This window comes from Somniosus microcephalus, chromosome 16, assembly GCF_052327205.1.
Source record: "Somniosus microcephalus isolate GS21.2 chromosome 16, FLI_Smic_1.0, whole genome shotgun sequence".
In the NCBI taxonomy this organism is placed as follows: domain Eukaryota; kingdom Metazoa; phylum Chordata; class Chondrichthyes; order Squaliformes; family Somniosidae; genus Somniosus; species Somniosus microcephalus.
In genome coordinates, this window is record NC_141002.1 from 54,408,061 (window position 1) to 54,427,273 (window position 19,213).

General features: G+C 42.7%; 1 protein-coding gene across 1 annotated transcript in view; it reads left to right on the forward strand.

Annotated features, from left to right (window-relative positions):
• The first annotated feature begins 238 nt into the window (after positions 1-238).
• Positions 239-19,213, forward strand: part of LOC147106183 (uncharacterized) — a 28,494-nt gene continuing 9,519 nt past the window's right edge. Inside the window, exons 1-2 of the mRNA XM_086009045.1 lie at positions 239-2,353; positions 6,175-6,256. Coding sequence (XP_085865171.1) covers positions 239-1,084 — 846 coding nt within the window. The 3' untranslated portion in view covers positions 1,085-2,353; positions 6,175-6,256. The remainder of the gene's footprint in view (positions 2,354-6,174; positions 6,257-19,213) is intronic.

The window sequence follows — 19,213 nt, forward strand, 5'->3', positions numbered from 1 at the left end:
TGCAATAGCATGTCTTGAAACTGCGCACTCAAATTATGAAACAAAACCACATGAAAAAGAAATGTCTAAAACTGTATAGTGACATCTTTATGAGCCAGTCACAAGAGGGAACTCTTCATGACGACCACCAGAGTGACTTTACGAAGACAAGCCTGGGGAGCAGACGCGTTACTCTCTCCAACAAGCGAAGTGACCTCCAAATACCAATTAAGTGTTAGAGAAACTCCAGCATAGCACCATGGAGGAGTCAGAAACATTCCCCGCCAAAGAAGAAACCAATTCTCCAAAATGTCAATTAAAAACAGCAGACAACAGTTCCTCTGAACGAGTCCAGAGCAGGCTCGAGTGGTTCTGGGATTACCTCAAGAGCGGCTGGAGCTACATCGGGCGCATCAGGGAGCCCCTGGCGGGCGTCTGGAACTCCCTGACACGTGCCTGGTACTTCCTGGTATTTAGTTGCGACTTCATGGGTAACACGGAATCCCCCCTAAGTGAGTGGAATTCCCTCGTGAGTGACATCAGCGTGTCCATAAGCTCCCACACACGCAGCCGGGATCGCCCCGATAAAGACACTCGCAACGGCCTCAAACGCTGCTGGGATTCCTTCCTGAGCGAATGGAGCGCCCTCACGGGCGACCGCAACCCGCTGGTCAGCGCCTGCAAATCCCTCAGGCGCTGCTGCAAAGCGCTCAGGCGCGACTGGAACGACCTGACGTGGAGTTGGCGGAACCCATTCGCCGGCTGCTGGAAGTCGGTGGCGATCTGTCGGAGCTCCAGCGCCCCGGACTGGAACCTGGCCGCCTTGTGCCTGGAGCCCCTGGCGCGTTGCTGGGACTCCGCCAGGCGCGGCTGCCAATCCTGCGGGCGCGGCTGGAGCGTCCTGGCGCTGGGCTGGAACTTCTGCGCCTGTTTCTGGGATTTCCTGGCCAGCGGCTGGGGCTCCCTGGCACGTGGCTTGACCTCGCTGGGAAGCTGCTGGGGCTCGTTCTCCCGGGGCTGGGACTCCCTGACCCGCTGCTGTCACTCCCTCGCCCGCTGCCCGAACCACCTCAATCGGACTTCATACCACAAGATCCAGCGTTAGGGTGTTTCGTCCAGTAGTGGCCTTTTCACAGTGTCCAATCTTCTCCAGTCCTAAATTTAAACAAAAATGTGTTTGATTATCCTGACCACCCCGTTAAACTAGGGCTGGCATCCTGATCTATGAAATAATTTAATGTTTCTGACTGAACTTTGGCGTGGACAATAATTATAACACTCCGATGATATTAAATCCTTGGAAACAGCAGCGGATTGAAATATTAACAGTCTCTCCTAAAACATGAAGCAAATAATGTGCAATGTCACTCATTACAATTCAGAAGAGAAAATTAGAAAACAGATTTTTCACAACAACAGCTCTTGTCTTTGATGGCTCTACATTTATGGGCATTCTTCAATTTCTTGTCTTCTGAACTCAGATGGAACTCCATATTTCTGTTGCTAAAGCTGCTTCTACAAAAACTTGGCTTCCTCTTTAAACAATCCCTCTCCTTCCTCTAACCGTGAACTTTTCTCTGACATAACCTACTCTGTTTCTCGCCATTTAATTATTATCCTCGCAAGTACTCTAACTTTTTCTTGTTTTTTTGTAATTGCCTTACACACCCTTCCTGCATATTCGCGGTGTTGAAATCTACTTTTACTCTTTGCACCCAATTCATTCTTTCCCAAGGCATTAACAACTGTTGGACACCTTACATCCTCGGTCTTCCTTCCCCCCTTGTGATCTACATGCTTTTAATATCCAATTTTAGCATCAGCTTACCATGACATCTGTCCAACCTTGGCGGCATCCTTACACTAGGGCGATGGTCTTTAGTTTCTTTTTTGTTAAAGCACCTGAACCCCTTAATTAGATCCTAGACTATATTTCACACTAGGCTATCGGTTACTACTTTATTTAAGAAACCATTCAAACTCCTTGATTAGGTACCAGCCTATAACTCACTCTGAGCGATCAGTGATTCGATACATAAACCTGAACTCTTTAATTAGATTATTGCTTGTTACTGTACTGGGCCCAAATAGACCCACAATGAAAAGATTAGTACTACCAAAAAAAAAAAAAAAATAGACCCACAATGGGACCCAAGAAAACAATTGGGACCACTCGCTATTGAGCAAACCTGCTATTGGGCTCACAATTGTAGCAGAAAAACCATAGTCTCCGTGCCCATCTGGACGACAGAGCAGCCAGTTTCCAGATGGATGCAAGACCCACCTATTCAGTCCGATGGCTTGATGAAGCACCAGCACAGAAGGAAAGGCATCAACTTCTCCATAATGGACGACGCAGCAGATTAGAGTTATGGTAAGAGTCATGATAAGACTTCTTGTTTTGCTCTTGCTGCCTTCTCCATATTCAGCTATACAGGTAGGGATTCGATGTATGGGAGAAGTACACCAGTCAGGACTGAGAAGTGGAATAATCAAGTCACAATGCAGGGTGTGTGTCTGCAACGACAAACTCATAATTTGTCTCCATTACCACAAATGTTTCCATTACTACTTCTGCTCTGCCTAGCCTTAGCACTAATTTTAGCCAGATGAGCAATCATTAGCTTACCTAGCTCATTCCTGGGTATCCATTATTTTACATTTTGACCATCTGAACTACATTTAAAATTCCAGCCTGTGAACTATTATTTGTTCTATGTATAAAGCATGTAAATTCTTAAATCAGATTTCAGTTTAACTCACTCTGGAATTCTTTGTACCACACAAACAAGTCACTGAAGCAAGCTGCAACTCTGTGGTGTCTAGCACTCTTGTTACAAGTTTCTAAGGTGCAGTTCTAAGGACTCTAGAAAAGGACACCATGAATCTTGAAACTCATTATTATCTTTGGTCTCAGAAAATTGTTTAAAATTCCAAAGAGAGAGCATTAAGTATTCTGATTTAACTTGTTTCTGTGTGCCTTCCTTATAATAAACAATTCGTAGTTAAGCCTGAAATACATACCTTTGAAACAATATCGCTAGCCAATGGTGACTAGTCTATTATTTTGCTTTCTAGCAATCTCATTGGCTGCAGCGAATCATATACGCAACTTGATTGGTTCCTGTTTAATTAGCTGGGTTCTGGACCAATGTTGGTGAACGCAGACCAGATGAGAGTGGAGACTTGTCAGCTTTCTGTTTGGACCCTAGTAACCACACCAACTGTTTCTGTGCTAAAAAAATCAGGAAAAGGGAATTCTCATTTAACACATAATTAGCGAGATAAAAGCAAATTAATATAAAGCTTGTGTTAATTAATTATAATTTGGCATTGTCTCAAGAATTTTACCTATTTCATAGCCCAGCAAAATAATAGACATAATCCCCAAAATTCCCTGTTTTAGGATGTGTGTCTGGAGCTGAGGTGAGCATATACTCCCGGGGTGATTTTTTCCTGCCTGGTGGTGGTGAAGAGGGAGACTGCTTATACTGGCATGGAGGGGAAACTGAAGTTATTTGATCATGAACCTAGAAAACTATGACTCCTGTACAGCCTTACAGTTAATTCAAACGGAGAAAAGGGAAAAGCCCGATCTTGTAAACGGCTTTGAGCGGCTCTTCCTTGCCCGATATATTTTTTCAGTTTATTGTTTTTAAGCTTTTTTTTTCCTGGGACCTGTTGGAAGGGATTTGGTAGTTACTGAACATTTAACCAATGCTATACAATTCCTGAGCTGAGAGTGCTTGATGGATGGATGTCAAGAAAGCTTTATTCAGCATTGAACCCATGCTGTATTTGACCTGGGGATGCTGTTGAGACAGTGGAGATAAAAAATCTCAACCTTAAATTGCCTCATCGGCATTCCCAGGTCAAGTACAGCATGGGTCCAATGCGGAATAAAGCTTCCTTGACTTAGTTCCAGCAACCAGTCTCAACTCACGAAATAGATTTATCCTGCATCTAATCCATGTTGTTCATGTCCTGCGTGCATTTCATGTAGCAGTGTAGAGAAAGTTTTATCTTGCATCTAAACCAGATTGAATCTGATGTGGGAGAGCTCTGTTCTGGCACTCGATTTCAAAGTGGACGCGCTTCATTTCCCAGCGCTGATATTCTTTGCATTAATGAGCATGACAGTTCACCAAAGTATGCTTTTAATAAAAACGTATTGGTGGCTATTTCTTTGGATATCTGAATATTTTTGATACATCAATAAAGCTTTGAAAAGATATAGAGGGCGAAATTGGTCTTCGGCAGTAGTGCAAAATGGTTAATAACGAATTGGCAGCCCAATCCGGCACCGTGTCAACAACTGCCCTTTTACCACCTCCCTTCCCTCTGTCCAGGGCCCCAAACATTCCTTCCAGGTGGATCAGTGATTTACTTGTACTTCTTGCAATTTAGTATACTGTATTTGTTGCTCACATTGAGGAGACCAAACGCAGATTGGGTGACCACTTAGCAGAACACCTCCGTTCAGTCCGCAAGCGTGATCCCGAGCTTCTGGTCGCCTGTCACTTTAATTCTCCGCTCCACTCCCACTCTGACCTCTCTGTCCTTGGCCTCTTACACTGTTCCAACAAAGCTCGAGGAACAGCACCTCATCTTTCGATTAGGCACTTTACAGTCTTCTGAACTCAACATTGAGTTCAACAATTTCAGACCGTAACCTCTGCCCCTATTTTTTTTCACATGGCAGCTGTTGATGATTCTGCCATTGCCATTTACACCTCATCTAGACTCACCTTTTGTTTCTTAACTTGTCCCATTACCATCGCCTTTTGCCTTGCACCATCATCCCCTTTTGTCTTTTCATCTCTCCTGCCTTCTGCCTTCCATCCTTCTGCCTTCCATCCTATCATAGACCTTTTTTTTTCTTCCCTCCCCTCCCCCTCTCCCTGCCCTTGCTTAAAATCTGTTACATCTCTAACTTTTTCCACTTCTGATTAAGGGTCATCAACCTGAAACGTTAACTCGGTTCCTCTCTCCACAGATGCTGCCTGACCTGCTGAGTATTTCTAGCATTTTCTGTTTTTATTTCAGATTTCCAGCATCTGCAGTATTTTGCTTTTGTACCATGTCATTATTACCCATTTTGAGTTACTGTTGAAGATCAACTTCACCCTGTAAAGTCAATGTTATAATCTAGATTAATCTTGTCCCAGATATTTCCACTCCTGCCCTTCTGTTACTTAATGTGCAGCATTGGGAGATATTAAACTACAACATATTAATAACAATTTTCTAAAGTAAATTACTTACCAGCTCCACTGCTCTCTATATTTATTGCCTAACTGTGTTTTCTATTTTTCTTCCCTCAGGAACTAGAATTTAATTTTTAAAGAAATATTTTAGACCCGTGTGCTACTTGTGGGTTTTATTGTTTTAGTTATCTCTGAGATCCCAAAATATTGTTCTGTATTTTTCTGATCTCTCCCCAGTCTCATTAAATGTTGAATTCTTTAACTGAAATAAATCCTTTTATAATAGTGAATAGTCATTGCTTTCTATTCTTGCCTTGTGTTATGCTAATTACTTTTCTTTATCTCTCTTGGTTTCCTGTCTCTAATGCAATCCCCGATTTGAAATGTACAGTCACAATGCACTATGTGATGCATTCTCTTTACATTCTGAATAATGCAAGTGATAGAATTGTCATAATAATGTTTAATGAGATTGTGTTGGAAGAGCTTTAGCCAACATTTAACCCATGCTATTCCTGAGCTAGTAATGCCAGGTGGAACTGTATAGACAAAAGATGGGAAAATCAGAGCAGAGGAAAATGTATATTAACAAGTGATGCATGAAAACTGAGAGAGATAAAGAACAAAGAGGAACAATATACAGAGACAAAGAGAACTGAACAGAAAGACAAATGTAGAGAGAAATACTACAGTAAGAAGGAAAAAAAGAGACAATGAACAGAGAGACCGTGGGAACTAAGTGAAACACAGACAGACATAGTAATGGTAAAGAGACAGACAGCAATAGAGAAAGGAAAAATGGAGACAGAATACAAAAAGAAACAGAAATGAACAAAATTAGATATCAAAAGATGCAGAGACAGAAAGACAGACAGGGATGGAAAGAATAGGCATGTCAGTGAGAGTGGTAGAGAGAGAACATTAAGAATGCAAGAAAGCATGGAATGAGAAAAGACTAATCAGCCATTCAATTCTGCTCCTTCCACAGACCGTGTCAGATCTCCCCTATCGTGGACTCTACCCTACACCCTGAAGGGAACTTCTGTATAAATACTCCCTGATCCACAAAGGTAAACAAGCAAACATCCAGAATGTGCATCAATCGTCAAACTTCCACACTCGACCATGGTTGGGTGTCATCTCCACCTCATCAGCCAAGGAACCATTGTTCCCAGGGAATATTTGATCATTTCAGTTTATACCCATCCCTACAGCCACGATGATCATTCCTAAACAGCATCCTCTGCTATAATTTTAATGTAATTGGCTTCTTCCTCTTGTTACATAGATGTTAACATTGAATTTGTCTCAAAGAAAATGGCCGACCTTGTTTTGATGCACAATAGCATGTTTTGATACATAAAAGGATGCTTGTATTTGAATTGAATGGCTTGACCCCCCCCCCCCCCCCCAAATCGAATATCTGTCATAAATATAAAATCTGTTCTGGGCTATCAGGTAAGAAAATAAGCCCCACCATTTTCTGTGAGTGGACCTGTTTTTTGACCACATATGTACTATGACAGGAGGAAAGAAGCTAATAACAAATGCATAATTTTTGTCACAATGTTTTACAATAACAAGACTCAACAAAACCAGCAATTAGCATTTTGGATTTATGGATCAAGCTTCAAGGTTCAATGTTTAACTTCTAGTGTTTGAATATATTTTTGATTTGCAGTTCTACTTGATTTTAAGAGATCATAATTACATTTCTTTTGTCCCAGTCAAATTTTGAAAGTATACCTTAGCCTGCCTTGTTTGAATTAAGTAGTCCACCTAAAGCAATCAGATAAACAGATAGGCCAGAGAAACTCTACAGATGGTCAGCAGTGAATCACTACATAAGGTTAATTTCTGCCAGGTTAGCACAGCAGATGCAATTGTTGGCTATTTTCTAACTTTCAAGGAGGAAAGCTGTAGTGTGATTTTGCTATTGTTCATTTATCCATTTACTGTTTAATGAATCTGTTTGGTAATGTATAGCTCAGGTCAGGGGTGCACACCCATTTGGAGCAGTGAACCAGATCTTATGTTGCAACTCCTGAGTGGGTGGGCCACGGCTGATTTAGAGGGCACTTACACAATCATTGCCCCAATGTTAACGCTGTACTGTATATGCACCGTAAATTGCTCTCTTTCCTTCTTTACTTCAATAACTCACTAATCTGTCGCTTTAGTCTCTCTCTCTCTCTCTCTCCACCTTCACTTCTGTTTCTCTCCCTCCCTCCCCATCACTGCAGTCTGTGTTTCTTTCTCTCTTTACTTCTGTCTGTCCTCATTCATGTCTGTCTCTCTTCCCCCTCATTGCTTTCACTGCGGACTCTGCTCCTCTGTTTTTACTTTTCTTTTCCTCTTTCCTTTTCCCTTCCTTACTCTCTCTTTCTACCTTTCTCTTATCTCTGCAGCTATGGGCGCTAAGAAGCAGCAGCATTTGGACACGGGGGCTGGTTAGAAACAGCTGCATCAGAACTCGGGAGCAGCAGGCTAGAGGTGGCTACCTCATCTAAGGCATCCAAAAGAATTTCCAGTGATGCTGCTGTAGCCTGAGGATGGGCTGCTGAGAGTCTCTTGGTTATTAATTGTAGGTGGCAATCATAGAATAGAATAGAATCATAGAATGGTTACAGCATGGAAGAAGACCATTCAGCCCATCAAGCCAGTGCCGGCGCTCTGCAAGAGCACTTCAGCTAGTCCCATTCCCCCAGCCTTTCCCGGTAGTCCTGCAAATTTCTTTCCTTCAGATACTTATCCAACTCCCTTTTGAAAACTGTGATTGAATCTAGAGAGAGACATAAAAACAGACTGTAAAATCTTCTATAGGCATGTAAAAAGGAAAAGATAGCGAAAGTAAATGTGGGTCCCTTTATAGGCTGAGACGGGAGAAATTATAATGGGGAATAAGGAAATGGCAGGGAAATTAAACAAATACTTTGCGTCTGTCTTCACGGAAGAAGACGCAACAAACTTCCCGGAAATAGCGAGAACGAGGAACTGAAAGAAATTAGTATTAGCAAAAAAATAGTACTGGAGAAATTAATGGGACTGAAAGCCGATTAAATCCTCTGAACCTGATGGCCTACATCCTAGGGTTTTGAAAGAGGTGGCTACAGAGATAGTGGATGCATTGGTTGTCATTTTCCAAAATTCCATAGATTCTAGAACGGTTCCTGCAGATTGGAAGGTAGCAAATGTAACCCCACTATTTAAAAAAGGAGGGATAGAGAAAATGGTGCACTACAGACCTGTTAGCCTGACATCAGTAGTAAGGAAAATGCTAGAATCTAATATTAAGGATGTGGTAACAGGGCACTTAGAACATAATAATAGGATTGGGCAGAGTCAACACGGATTTATGAAAGGGAAATCGTGTTTGATGAATCTGTTACAACTTTTTGAGATTGTAACTAGCAGAATAGATAAGGGGGAACCAGTGGATGTGGTGTATTTGGATTTTCAGAAGGCATTCGATAAGGTGCCACACAAGAGGTTATTAAACAAAATTAGGGCTCATGGAATTAAGAGTAATATACTAGCATGGATTGAGGATTGGTTAATGGACAAAAAACAGAGAGTAGGAATAAACGGGTCATTTTTGGGTTGGCAGGCTATAACTAGTGGGGTACCGCAAGGATCAGTGCTTGGGCCTCTGCTATTCACAATCTATATCAATAATTTGGATGAGGGGACCAAATGTAATATCTCCAAGTTTGCTGATGATGCTGGGTGAGAATGTAAGTTGTGAGGAGGCTTCAAGGGGATAGAGACAAGCTAAGTGAGTGGGCAAGAACATGGCAAACAGAATATAATGTGGAGAAATGTGAAGTTTGGTAGGAAAAATAGAAAAGCAGAGTTTTTTTTAATGGTGAGAGATTGGGAAATATTGCTGTTCGGAGGGACCTGGATGACCTTGTACATCAATCGCCCACTCCTGCTGACAAAGCTGGGAGAACTGCCTGATTTATTTTAAACTTCCACAAATGCACCAACAGATCAGCAAGATTTCAGAGGTGAGCACTCCTCGGTAATAGTGCTCACTTCAACTCAATTATCTGTGGCTCTGTATTGAGTGTGGGAATTGAATAAGGATAGCCCACGTTGGAGCAAATAACTGACTCAGGCTCACAAAGGCTGAGCCTTAGGGTGTTAGTACCTCAAAGGTAATAATCTCCGGATTACTCCCGGTGCCATGTGCTAATGAGTATAGAAATAGAAGAATAGTGCAGATGAATGCGTGGCTGGAGAGATGGTGCAGTTGGGAGGACTTTAGATTCCTGGGGCATTGGGACCGGTTCTGGGGGAGGTGGGACCTGTACAGGCCGGATGGGTTGCACCTCAACAGGGTCGGAACCAATATCCTCGCGGGGAGGTTTACTAGTGCTGTTGGGGAGGGTTTAAACTAATTTGGCAGGGGGATGGGCACCAAGATGCAACATTAGAAAGGGGAAATAAAGTGCTCAAAGGATTAGGAGATGCAGAGCACTAAAGTAAGAAATAGTAAGGTATAAGTTGGGGTCAAACTAAGAGAATACAGGATGGTCTAAGATGGGTTTACAGTGTATGTATGTGAACGCACAAAGCATAGTAAACAAGGTAAGTGAGCTGCAGGCACAAATAGCACATGGGAATATGATGTTGTGGCAATAACTGAGACCTGGCTCAAGAAAGGGCAGGATTGGGTTTTAAATGTTCCTGGTTATAAGGTGCTCAGGAAAGGTAGGAGGTGGTGTGGCAGTATTGGTCAAGGAGAATGTTAGTGCTGGAGAGGGAGGATGTCCTGGTGGGGTCAGCAAATTTCTGCATGCGTCAAATCCCAAAGTCATGGTCAGTTCTAAAGGCGGAATGACGGCAGACGCTGCCAGTTCGACATCATCCCGATCGCAAATTTCAGGCTGATGCTTTACTAATTCATACCTTCTCCTTCTGAGCCTGGCAAAAGCTTGCACCCGCAGCTTTATGTTTAAAATTCAGACTGACTGACTCTGTCTCGGGTTTTTTTTTAATCTCCGTGTTCACAACCCAAGAAGAGGATTTATGCTAGATAATCCCTGCTGATTCCCTAGGACCAGGAACTTCCCAACTATGTGTGAAACATCATCAAAACCGAATTCTCCAGTATTTTAACCACATAGTCTTAGTGCATTTTTTAACTTGTGTGAATACACTTTGCTTTAAAACATGACCCTTTAATGTAACTCTTTTTCCAAATCTGTAGGAAAATGGTTAAAAGACAAAGGGGGAGAAATTTGGTTGGTTAGCGCCTCCGGAGGCGATAACGGGCCGCTAACGACTAACCGCCTGGGCGACGTTACCGTCACCCGCGAAATTCACCTGGCGGTTTGCAGCGGCGGTAACCCCTGGCGCCACTATCTCTTGCGCCCTGAGATCAGCTGCGCAGCGCCCCATTAGTGCCCCAGACCCGAAATTCGGTTCCGTCCCCTGCAGCATTGCCGGGCGACAACACCAACAACTGCAGGAGGCGTTGTTCGGGAGGTTGGGTGCTTTGGGAGCGCTAATTAAAGGTAAGGCCGCTGGTCTTCAGGAGAAATGTGTTTCCTTCCTTTAGGGTGCATTTTGAAAATGTTTAAATGGCTTGATTGATCAGCCCTGCACTCTGTTAGAGTGCTTGGGGCTGATCGTCAAGGATCCCGGCTGCTGTCGGATTTGAGGGAGATCGTTCAAATTGCAGAGCCTGCAGCAATGGCCCTTCGCTTGAAGGGAGGGAACGAGCCCTCGGATCCCGGCAGCGCTGCAGTGGTCATTGTGCAGTGCTACACCTCTACCACACCCCCTGCTTGATTTAGCATTCCACTTCCTTCCTGGAGTGCCAACACTGAATTTACTGAAAGCTGAGAATGATTAATGCCTGGCGCTAATTTTTCCAGCTTTCAAAATTTAGCGCCCCAGACAGGGCAATACCGAATTTCTCCCCCAAAGTGTAATAGAGACCAGCAGAAGAGTGTCTCCATGATCTGCGGAGGAGGAAGAGTGTCTCTGTGAACAAGGGAGATGAAGGGGAAGAAGAGTGTCTCTGTGAACAAGGGAGATGAAGGGGAAGAAGAGTGTCTCTGTGAACAAGGGAGATGAAGGGGAAGAAGAGTGTCTCTGTGAACAAGGGAGATGAAGGGGAAGAAGAGTGTCTCTGTGAACAAGGGAGATGAAGGGGAAGAAGAGTGTCTCTGTGAACAAGGGAGATGAAGGGGAAGAAGAGTGTCTCTGTGAACAAGGGAGATGAAGGGGAAGAAGAGTGTCTCTGTGAACAAGGGAGATGAAGGGGAAGAAGAGTGTCTCTGTGAACAAGGGAGATGAAGGGGAAGAAGAGTGTCTCTGTGAACAAGGGAGATGAAGGGGGGAGGAAGAGTGTCTCTGTGAACAAGGGAGATGAAGGGGAAGAAGAGTGTCTCTGTGAACAAGGGAGATGAAGGGGGAGGAAGAGTTTCTTTGTGAACAAGGGAGGGGAATGTAGATTGAGGAATGTGGAGATGCAATGTGAGGGGAGGGAAACAGCGAAGAACAGGTGGGAAAGAGTATCCTTTCCATTGTGAAGAACACTTACCTTTAATTAGTATAAAACAACATTATTCTACTTTATTTAATGCATTCAGTGTGCTGGTGATTGTAAAACATCAGTGTTCTTTGGCTCCAATACCTGAAACTGAACTATTTAATGTTAATAACAAACTGTTCCATGCATTGTTGTTATAGTGTAACCGAGCAATTTCAACTGATTTGTATTTATTTGGAAATCCAGACCACAGTTGTCGACAGTGCTATCAAGCGGCACTTACTCAGCAATAACCTGCTAACTGACGCCCAGTTTGGGTTCCGCCAGGACCACTCCGCTCCTGACCTCATTACAGCCTTGGTCCAAACATGGACAAAAGAGCTGAACTGAAGAGGTGAGGTGAGAGTGACTGCCCTTGACATCAAGGCAGCATTTGATCGAGTGTGGCATCAAGGAGCCCTAGCAAAACTGAAGTCAATGGGAATCAAGGGGAAAACTCTCCATTGGTTGGAATCATACCTAGCACAAAGGAAGTTGGCTGTGGTTGTTGGTCATTCATCTCAATCACATGACATCACTGCAGGAGTTCCTCAGGGCAGTGTCCCAGGCCCAACCATCTTCAGCTGTTTCATCAATGACCTCCATCATAAGGTCAGAAGTGGGGATGTTTGCTGATGATTGCACACTGTTCAGCACCATTCAAGACTCGTCAGATATTGACGCAGTCCGTGTCCATATGCAGCAAGACCTGGACAACATTCAGACTTGGGCTGACAAGTGCCAGGCAATGACCATCTCCAACAAGCGAGACTCTAACCATCTCCCCTTGACATTCAATGGCATTACCATCGCTGAATCCCCCACTATCAACATCCTCGGGGTTACCATTGATCAGAAACTGAACTGGACCAGCCATATAAATACTGTGGCTGCAAGAGCAGGCCAGAGGCTGTGTATTCTGCGGCGAGTGTCTCACCTCCTGACTCCCCAAAGCCTTTCCACCATCTACAAGGCACAAGTCAGGAGTGTGATGGAATACTCTCCACTTGCCTGGATGAGTGCAGCTCCAACAACACTCAAGAAGCTCGACACCATTCAGGATAAAGCAGTCCGCTTGAATGGCACTCCATCCACCACCTTCAACATTCACTCCCTCCACCACTGGCGCACTGTGGCTGCAGTGTGTACCATCTACAAGATGCACTGCAGCAACTCGCCAAAGCTCCTTCAACAGCACCTTCCAAACCCGCGACCTCTACCACTTAGAAGGACAAGGGCAGCAGACGCATGGGAACATCACCACCTACAAGTTCCCCTCCAAGCCACACACCATCCTGACTTGGACCTGCATCGCCGTTCCTTCACTGTCGCTGGGCCAAAATCCTGGAACTCCCTTCCTAACAGCATTGTGGGTGTACCTACACTATATGGACTGCAGCGGTTCAAGAAGGCGGCTCACCACCATCTTCTCAAGGGCAATTAGGGATGGGCACTAAATGCAGGCCTAGCCAGCGACGCCCACATCCCATCAATGAATTTTTTTAAAAAGTGTCACTGAGGTGTAATGGGCAGATTTTTGTCTTGCTGTTTGGGCATTAAGTATTGCTTGGATGGAGTGCAGAGAGAAAAACCAGAGCAGGAGCATTGCAAGCCTATAACAGAGTGCCCCAATTTTCTTTCCAATTGCATTATGGGCTTGCAATCCACCCTGCTTGATTTTCACTCTGCACTCCAGATGCAGGCCTAACCGATGAAAATCTACTTTGATGTGTCTGATAAATTGTAAATGTTCAGAGAATAAGAAATGCAAATTTTCCAATGACAAGCTGTTAAGAATTAAGGCATTGATGAAAGCAGTTTTAAGAGGAGGAGGTGTTAAACTGAACAATTTATGTAACAGCTGCTAAAGTTAATGGCATAATTGCTGTTTGGTCGATAAAAGGCAAAGGAAGGGAGATTTGCAGTCAACAGTGGATGGTGGAAAGTTAAGTGGCTTGAGTGAATGATATCTGTGCTGGGAAATGAATTTTCAGCAACGAGTACTTCTGGGTCTAGTGTAATATGGGTTAATTTCAGATCCAGGCATCTGTATTTTCTGATTGGTCCTATTTGTATGCCACTGTTGACCTATTTATTTTAAATGGGCTAAAGCTGGCATTAAAATGCTTTTTGGAAAGTCTAGACCAATGTCACTACTCCAATAATTTGTCTTAATCTGAACCTCAGGATTCGCCCCTACAGCATCAATGTGATATTTCTGCTTTCTGTCTAATGTACTGTCTCTTTGAGTGCGTGCCAGTCTCGTGCCCATTTAGGCATAATTTAGTGCTGTAGGTGTATGTCCATTAGCAACTTAATTCATAAAGGACTCTTAAAGCCAGCAGAGAGAGGAAATATTCATTCTTTCTTCTCTAATCTTCCTTTCGTTTCTATGGTCTTCAAACATGTTGTTTTCTCCCAAAGCTCACTGATCAAATCCCTTCAGCCAGCTTGCTGCCCTCTACACAACACCAAGACCGCCCCAACCAAAGTCATAAATAGCATCCTCTGTGACTGTGGCCCTCTTTGTCCTCCTCAAACCTCTGCGTCATTCAGTATAGTTGATCAGACCATTCTCTGCCATCACCTCTGCTCCATGGGACTGCCATTGCGTGTTTCCACTCCTGGCTCTCTGAATGCAGCCAGCACATCTCTTGCAATGGCTCCTTTCTTGCCCCACACCATCACCTCTGGAGTTCACTAACAATTTATACTTTGCACCCTCTTCAACATGCTGCCCCTCTCTGACACCATCCACAGACACACAGTCACCTTCCATATGTATGCTGTTGACACTCGGGTCTACCTCTCTACCACTTTCCTTGACCCCCACAACTTCTGTGCAGTTTGACTATCTGTCTGGCATCATTGTGTGCATGGGTCAAATTTTCTTCCAACTGAACATTGGGAAGATCAAAGCCATCATTTTTGGTCCCTGCCCCCTCCCCATTATAGACTCTGAGCCAATGCTATTGACTTCATCTATCTTACTGGCCACCTGCTTGGATTGATCCAGACAGTGAAAATTCTTAGCATACTGCTTGACCCAGAGCTGAGCTTAAAATCCTAAGTCATAAACATCATCAAGACCGTTTACTTCCACCTGCACAATATCATCTGCCTCTGCCTCTACCTCGCCCCCAAAGGTGCTGAAATCCTTATCCACACCTTTGTCATCTTGACGCTCCAATATCCTCCTTTTCAGCTTGCCATCCATCACCCAACATAAACTCCAACTTCTTCAAAACTCTGTTGCCCATATTCTATCCTGCACTGGTCATATGTTTATTGTAGCGCTGCGTAGGAATAGCCCGCATATTGAATTAATTTACCAGGAATACGCTGACTACAAACTATATATGTAAGCTTGCTAAGCTACACTTTGAATATAACTTAGTTATGTTCTAATCAAGAAAATCCAGCTCCAGCTGAGATACTGCAATATGCTTAAATGACGTGTGCCTGTACCTAAGTGCCGATTGTAATTCTCAATGCTTAACCTTTGAATGGTATTAATTTTATTAATGTTGATGTTGTGAATAAATTACTATTAGTTGATGCATCTCTATCTCACTTCATCATTGATGACTCTGGCAGAAGAAAGATAACTCATTCCACTCAGTTATACAGTAATTCTGTGGTGATTGACTTAATATGTAACTACTAAGGTGCTTAGAAACGGGTATGTAAGATGGTTCAGAGGTAATTAAATTGGGCATCTAATAAACCTTTTAAATGTGTATTTGAGAAATCAAGTTCAGTTCCTATGTATACCTTTTAGGAAAAAGGATAAAGACTGGTTGGATACTCTACGTAGACTGAATATTGGAAATTCAGATGATATGTTCCTTATGTAATGGGCAGGAGTTACTATCTTACATAATCTTGCACCTCCATATCCTTGCTCCAACCTCCTCCAGCTTTATATGCCCTCCCATACCCTTCAGCTCTCCAACTCGGGCCTTTTGTGCATTCGCATCCCCTTCGTCCCACCGTGGGTGGCAGAGCTTTCAACTACCTCGGCCTTATTCTCTGGAACTCCCTGACTAAATCTTTCTGCCTCTCTGCTTCTCTCTCCAATGTTGAAAACCTTCTCAAAACCTATCTTTTCAACCAAGTTTTTGGTCAAATCTCCTTATACTCACATTGTCCCTTAGCATCGGTCCTTTATTTCTTTTATCTATATTTTTCTCTCTCCCTATCTAAAGTCTCTTGGAATATTTTCTACATTAAAGGCACTATATAAATGCACTTTGCTATTCCTTTGAACAAGCAAAATGCTCCCACTTTGGAGTAGAAAAGGGCCATGAAGGGATTTAAACACGAGCGCAAGGATTTTAAATTAGAGGCACTGGGGTACAGAGTGCCAGTATATACCAGTGAGGCCAAATGTGATGGGCAAGCATATCAGTGCCGAACAGGGTAGGTGCAGCAGAATTTTAGACAAGTTGGAGTTTATGGAACATGGGAGGCCAGAAAGGAGAATGTTGAAATAGTTAACTCTGGAGGTGATAAAGGCATGGATAAGAGTTTCAGCAGCAGAGAGGCTGGGGTGGAGATGAGGCTGGGGTGGAGATGAGGCTGGGGTGGAGATGGGCAGTGTTGTCGATGTAGAAGTAATTTTATTTTTGTGATGATGGAGTTATGGGATCTAAAGCTTACCTCAGAAGTGAACAGGATATTGATGGTTAAAAACAGTCTGGTTCAGACTGAGACAGAGGAGAATGGTGTTGAGGGCAATAAAAAGAGAATTTATGATAAGCAATTCAAAAGCATTTAATAAAAATAAGGTCAATAATTCCAAACCATGAAGGTAGGTGATGCCTAACAAACCAATTGAAATTTATTGAGGCTGGAACAGAATTGCTTGATTGTGGAAATGCTTTGGATGTTCTATATCATGACTTTCAGAAGATGTCTGATACTTTAGTCACAAGTAAACAAGTTAACAGTTGATGGGAAATACCAAATTAGTTGGATAAATTTGATAAATAATAGGCAACCAAACTGTTGGCAGTTCTAATTATCCAGCTGTAACCAGCAGAGATTCAATGCTTGATTTCCCCGCAACCCCCCCCCCCCAGTTTTTTGATATTAAGTAATGTTCTTCATAAATGTATTAAAATATAAAGTCCGAGTTTGCAGATGATACAGGATTATGTGGGAAAGCAGGCTATTGAGAGGAAAGAAACCAAATTCAAGGAGATCTATCAAGACTTAGCACTGGGCATAAGAATCACAAATGGAACCTAGCATTGAGTGGTGAACCTGTGGAATTCTCTACCACAGAAGACAGCTGAGGCCAATTCATTAAATATATTCAAGAAGGAGTTAGATATATTTCTTAAGGCTAAAGGGATCAAGGGGTATGGGGAGAAGGCAGGGACAGGGTACTGAATTTGGATGATCAGCCATGATCGCATTGAATGGCGGAGCAGGCTCGAGGGGCCGAATGGCCTACTCCTGCTCCTATCTTCTATGTTTCTATGAAATGTAAGCTGATCCATACTGACCTAAAAATAAATAGGATTAAAAAATGAAAGCCATTTTGTTGCATTAAGTAGTCAGGAAAAATATTGAGGCGTGTTAATTGACCAAAGGTGGAAAGTCTCATCACAGTTACAATGGTATCTCAAATGTTAAAATGTAACTGAATCCAAAGAAAATGACACTGTCACTCTAAAAATACAAATGAGACTGCGGTGAGCGATGTGTACACTATCTTTATAATATAATATTTATTGTATTTGTTATGTACGTCATGTGAATCAAGTCCATCATCTATGTCCAGCCATCAAGCCATCGATCAATTTTTATCTTCCTAATTGGTTAAGTGTTTAAATCTCTGTCTGTGTCTCTCCTTTTATAGTTGACTATTTGCTGTTTTTTGTTGTTCTATCGTATTATGCAAAACATTCAAACCACCATGACAGTTCACCACCTACTCGTACACCCTTAAAAAAAATTATAATATAATAAACACACAAACCTGCAATTCAAAATAAAATTACAAACCGAGCCATAAACTTGCATCTTTCAATCATTCATACAGCTTTCCACCCCTCATCAGCACACCGACCGAAGCACCCCATCAGGCCTCATGAACATCCCTGACCTCCAATGCATCCTCCCTGATATTTTATGATCCAGCTGAGTCCTTACAATCTGATCCAAACAACCTCACTTAAAGCTCCCACAAGCCACTGAACCATTGATAAAATGATGGTAGGGTCTGCCCACATGATGCACCGTCCACACATAGGCCCTGTATGCTTTTTGACTCAATGCTGATGCTCGAGCTAATGACAAGCCCTGACAATAAATTTGAACAAAACAATGTGATTCAATAGTTCTCAAACTTTTTGGAGCTGTGCCCCCACCAAAAAACTCCCAACCTCTTCTACTTCTCTAGCTAAAGATGCAAGTAGTGGTAACTCTGCAAAACAAGTCTTTCTCTCCCCTTTCATTTCTGTTTCTCTCTCTTTTACCTCTGTACCTCTCCTCATTAACAGCTTTTCTCTCGCCCTTCTTCAGTACTGTTTCTCTGTCTCCTCCTTCAGTGACTCCATCTCCCCTCCACTTCCGTTACTTGAAATTTGGCAGTTTTTCTTTATTCCTCTTACTTTTCATGTCCCCTTTTCTCTTTCTTAAACCTTTTAAAAAGAGGAGAAAAAGTTATTTTCAGTCTACTTCCTACAGCATTGCAGCTTCCAATGGGAAGCAGCATGGGGAAGATATGAGAGTCAGAGGTTTCTTAATCATCCAGAGAATGGGATTTCAAAACAGCATGAGGCAGCAAGACATTTAAAAAAATGGGAACTCTTATTAAAAGCTCTAGAGTGATTGTAAGCAGAGCATGAGGGAGGGAGTTTCTTTAAAGGGATTTTTTTTTAATAGTTTGGGAAGGAGATTTTTTTAAATGCTCAGGAATGTGATAAGCTGGCTCTTCCCTCTTGATCCAATTGTGATGATGTGAAAGGTAGATTTATGGACTTTGAGCATTTTCATTGGTAATTGACATTCATAGAGTTCATTATAATACCAGACATTAAATGACTCATTGCAGAAATAATTGCCATCAGACATTACTGGAGATTAAATGTACTTAAAATACAGGTGATTGGAGAAATTAATCAGTATGTGTGTGTCATTTTCCAGTCTCTTTGTAGTTAATAGCCTGACGTTTTATCAGAAAAGTAAATTTACATAGTTTTATAATAGAAATGGAAATGCTCTTTTTGATATATAGTAATGACCTGGACTTGAGTACAGGGGGTTTTACTTCAAAGTTTGCAGATAACCCAAAACTTGGAAATGTAGTACAGTGAGGAGGTTAGTAGCAGACTTCAGGAGCACATAGGCAGACAGAATGGGCAGATGCATGATACGTGAAATTTAACGCAGAGAAGTGTGAAGTGATGCATTTTGGAAGGCAAAATGAAGAGAGGCAATATAAACCAAATGGTACAATTTTAAATGGGGC